The 4,843-nt window shown below is 45.4% G+C and overlaps 1 protein-coding gene across 1 annotated transcript; it reads right to left on the minus strand.

The window, feature by feature from the left end:
- Window positions 1–1,610: 1,610 nt before the first annotated feature.
- Window positions 1,611–3,542, minus strand: LOC119343815 (cystathionine gamma-synthase 1, chloroplastic-like). The gene is made up of 5 exons (XM_037614576.1): window positions 2,901–3,542; window positions 2,609–2,812; window positions 2,437–2,523; window positions 1,993–2,315; window positions 1,611–1,870 (listed from the first exon to the last, which is right to left on the minus strand). The coding sequence occupies exons 1-5, from the start codon at window positions 3,540–3,542 to the stop codon at window positions 1,747–1,749; spliced, it is 1,380 nt and encodes a 459-aa protein (XP_037470473.1). The 3' UTR covers window positions 1,611–1,746.
- Between the last annotated feature and the right edge of the window lie 1,301 nt (window positions 3,543–4,843).

Here is a 4,843-nt window from a genome sequence, read left to right on the forward strand (position 1 = left end):
GAGTTTCAAAATGGGACCTTTAGTAGTAGCGAGGGATTTTACCCCTCGCTACTACTATGGCATGTCCCGGAGGGGCACGGTTGAGACCTCTTAGTAGTAGCGAGGGGTAAAAACTTAGTAGTAGCGCGGGTTTATAACCCTCGCTACTACTATGGCATGGCCCAGGGACACGGTAGAGACCGCTTAGTAGTAGCGAGGGGTAAAAACCAGCGCTACTGCTATCAACTTAGTAGTAGCGAGGGTTAAAAATCCGCGCTACTACTATGGCATGTCCCGGGGGTACGGTAGAGACCGCTTAGTAGTAGCGAGGGTTAAAAACCAGCGCTACTGCTATCAACTTAGTAGTAGCGAGGTTTAAAAACCCGCGCTTCTGCTACTTAGCAGCAGCGCCTGATTTTAAAGCTCGCTGCTGGTAAGATTCTGTGTATAGGCTTTTCCCTAGTAGTGAATGAGCAGGCTCACGTGATTATCTATTAATTTCATTGCAAAATAATGATGATGATGATGATGATGATGATGATGATGATGATGATCCTCGCAACAACAAAAACAACAACAACAATAATAATCCTCACAATAATAGAAATAACAACAAGAAGTTAATGCACATAAAAGTTAATAATCCTCAAATTATTTATATGCTGGATCATTATATACCCTGATTGTGTGGTTATGATTGAATCTTCAATAATCCAGCCTAAATGATTTTTGTTAGCCACACATAAAAGTCTTGTATCAGTTATACACCAGAGCAATTGCTTTATTCTACAAAGAACTGTTGCTGATAACTATTCTATGAAATTAATAATAGTAGCTATGATGGCCTAAGTTAAGAAAAATATAATGTTATTGTGATTAATTGCCACATGTGATGTCATCATATTGACTGTTGCTTAGTGCTTTTGTCAATACCTTCTTAAGGCAAACATTTTACTAGGATAACTATATTTTTCATTTTACTCGTTTGAAAAGCCACATTATTTCAAACCGACAAGTTTTTGACTAATTAACTAGAGGTATTTTTTTTACTATATATACCGTAAGGGAAAAGCCCCATACACCTTCTCCCTTTATTAAGAAAAATATATTACAAGATTACAAATGAAAGGCTATACGCAAATAAAGATGATCCAACTAAGGAGGAAGAAAAGAAATCCACCTCAGAGCTCTATCCTTATGACTAGGCTTAATCCAATACCAAAGCAGGTACATATCTGTTAGTGAAACAATTATAGGCTTAGGCACGATTTTTTAATTTACAGTAGTGTAGCATGTATCCCTATGAAAATATGTAAAATCATCTATGATAAACACATCACCACCCGCGGGTGGCTTATATATGTAGAACTTCCTTTGATGGGCCTCTTCGGTGATCTTCCTGTGATGGTCCTCTTCACTGATGGTTTTCCTATCGTCTTGTGCTGACTTGAGCTAACTGACCAATATGCACAAGCAGTTAGGAAAACTGTGGGGAACTAGGTTTTTGACTCGTATGTTAGTTATGCCATGACTGTACTAGTGATATAGAATGTAACGTGTCTTCTATATTTCATCTCCTTCCAGGTACATATGGTTCTGGTCCTGAAGCAAATTTGAGCTTCTTCCTTCAAGAAATAAAAGAATCCTACCAATTACATCTCCGTTGAAGTTTAGGGCAAATTGACTACCTATCAGATGTACAGAAGGGTTTCTACGTCGCTAATTTGGTCAAAATCCTTGTTACACTATTGCTGCTCAGGAAGTGTCCTAAATCTTCTCCAAGGCTTGGATAATGTCATCCCTAAGATCCTCAAACTTCTCAATCCCGAAGCTGAACCGCACCAAGTTGTCCTTGATCCCATTCTTGGCCTTTTCGTCATCACTCTGACCCCTGATGAAAACAAAAATTCATGCAATATAAGTCAAAAAAAATTCCACCATACATGTTGCATGCATCTTCTTGTAAGTTTGTATTAAGTTGCAAATGTAAATTGATCCAAAAAAGTGACGTACCAGAAGGACATGACTGCCGGCTGCTGCACGAGGCTCTCGCACCCACCGAGGGACGTCGCGATGAAGGGTATCTCCAGGGCATCGACAAACCTCATGACGCCATGCAGGTCCGAGGCTACCTCGAAGCTGATGACTCCACCGAAACCAGTCATCTGGCTATTGGCAATGTCGTGCCACGGGCTGCTTAGGAGCCCAGGGTAGTACACTCGCTCGATCTTGGGATGGTTCTCGAGCAGGCGCGCCATGCGCAATGAAGTTTGGTTTTGTGTCTCCACGCGTAGTGCCATTGTCTTGAGGCCACGTATGGTCATGTAGGCTGCGTCCTGTAGTAATTAGGTTGCAGTGTAAGTGGTTAGTTTCAATTAACTCAAATGTTAACATCTAGTTTTCCTTGAATAATAATGAGTGTTAATTAACATGTACTACATGATAGATACTACATACCGGACTAATGGCGCCACCAAGGTCGTGATGCCACGCGCGTATTCTGGAGATGAGCGCCTCAGAGCCACTGATGCATCCTGCGATGACCTGAAATGGAATGGCACGATGAGATCTTGGAAATAAAGTAGCAAAATGGTGGTGCAATTATCTGAGAGCAAAGATGTTTACTCACGTCATGATGTCCTGCGATGTACTTTGTGGCGGAGTGCACGACGATGTCAGCCCCGAGGGTGAGTGGCTTCTGGTTGATGGGCGAGGCGAGTGTGCTGTCAATGCACACCAGAGCCCCTCTCCGGTGGCACAGATCGGCGACGAGCTTAATGTCGATGCACTTGAGATGGGGGTTCGTCGGACAGTCGGTATAGAAGAGTGTCACCTGCATCAAAGCCAATCATCTCGATCAGAAACAGCCGACATAACTTGTTGATAAATTGAGCAAATTACAAGTTGCTAAATTAACGTACGTCGCTCTGGTCAAGAACGGCCTTGAGTGTCTCCATGTCGTTCAGCTCGACGAATGTCACCTTGATGCCCATCTTGGAGAGCTTGTCGCGGATGAAGGTGCGTGCCTCGCTGTAGCACTCGGTCGTGGTCACCACGTGGCCGGCGCCGGGCGGTACGAGGGCGAGCAGTGTGGCGACGATGGCGTTCATGCCTGAGGACGTGACAAGCGTCGACTCGGCCCTCTCCAGCGCGCTGATCTTGTCCTCCAGGACCTTCACAGTGGGGTTGCCATAGCGGCCGTACTCGAAGCTGTGGCGCCGGCCTTCCCTGAACGCGATGAGGTCGTCCGAGCTCTTGAACCAGTGTGTCGTGCCGCTCACGATAGGTGTCGCGATCGAGTCTGTGTCCATGGCGCCGTTCTTCCCCATCTTCTCCCCGGCGTGAACCGCCAGCGTCTCGTCTGAGATAGTAGCATCTCGCTTCGGAGCCGTGGCGGCAGCGACGACACCGGCGTCATCCTGCTGCAACACTGGGAGGGTGGCATCAAGGAGCGCTTCCGGGCTCAAAGCGGTGACGCGCTTTGAAGAACGACGAGCACGGAGCAGGCGGCGCTGCTCGGTGGGCGAAGCCTTGTTGACGAGAGGAGAAGACGACCGCGCCATTAGTAATTTGTGGGGTCGAGGGAGGGGAGTGAAAACAGGTGGAATCGAAGAGATTAGCCAAGCTCAGATAGGATCAATGAACAAGTTAGGCAGAGCTAGCTGCTCGTTTGTGTTCTTGCTATCTGTGTATACGATGGTGGTAATATATACTGCCGATCGATCAGTCTGGCTCTGTGCGCGTCCATCCATATCTACGTGTCTGCCAACATATAATATCGTCCCACTAGCACATGCCACATGTGGCATCCATGCCCACTCTCGCAAGCGTGTAATTAAGCCGCGTGGTAATTAAGATGTACCAGTGGATGCATGATTAATCTACTAAATAAGGCATGCGATTACTTAACTGCAGCGTGCCAGTGGGATTAAGAAATACTGACCTGGGCCACGACGAATCTAAGCGAAGTCATACGTCAAACCTGCGTGTTTACATCTACAAAGCCGTGCTGTGATCGATGCTACGCGCTGGAGAAGACCTCATTAAACAAATTTGGGTTTGGCGGATACCTCGCTAGATTTGAGGGAACAAACAAAACCAGTCTGGTAGCATCAAACGGAAACCTAGGCATGCAACCACTGGTGTTGAAACGGTTTTGAAGGCGGTTCAATATCTGTCCGTGTTTTGCCATAGAATGGGTCGGATGAAATGAAAAACTAGGCATTCAGACTCAACTGGTATTCGTGCAAGGTAACCGTGCACACAATATTATTTTCTTGTAGAGCAAATTAAAAGGCGCTCCTGTCGATTTCCACGAGAGAAACCACGAACAGTTTTGACAAAGTCTTATAAGAAAAGAATGAAAAATCAACAGGAAATAATGGATCTTTCCTATGTCCATTAATGACCTTGGAACTCTACACAATTTCTCGAAAAGCAAGCCAGAAGTTTGAGCTATCATTGCTCGTTCCAAAAAACTTTGACGACTGTGCCCAGCCATGGCTCTTCACGAACGGGTAAGTAACCACTATCTCGATTAGCTTCACTTCTTCAAGGCTTGTTCGACCTTGGATATTATTCAACAACACCCATGAATCAATCAATATGATCGCCATCTTTGGCCTCTCCCCCCCACCCCCCTCCCACAAGCTCAATCGGCACTGTGTCGTCACCCACCTCCACCGTGTTGTAGCATCACATTGGTACTTATCATGGCCTAAAGCAATATACCATGAGATATTTATGTAAGTTTACCTTTACTAGCAAAAGAGCTCGTGCGTTGCAACGGGAGAGAAAACATAACACATGCTCTTAACTCAACAACCATCACTCAAGACCACAATAGGTCCATCTCCTTTATTTT

The sequence above is a fragment of the Triticum dicoccoides genome, unplaced genomic scaffold, assembly GCF_002162155.2.
Source record: "Triticum dicoccoides isolate Atlit2015 ecotype Zavitan unplaced genomic scaffold, WEW_v2.0 scaffold141855, whole genome shotgun sequence".
Taxonomy (NCBI): Eukaryota; Viridiplantae; Streptophyta; class Magnoliopsida; order Poales; family Poaceae; genus Triticum; species Triticum dicoccoides.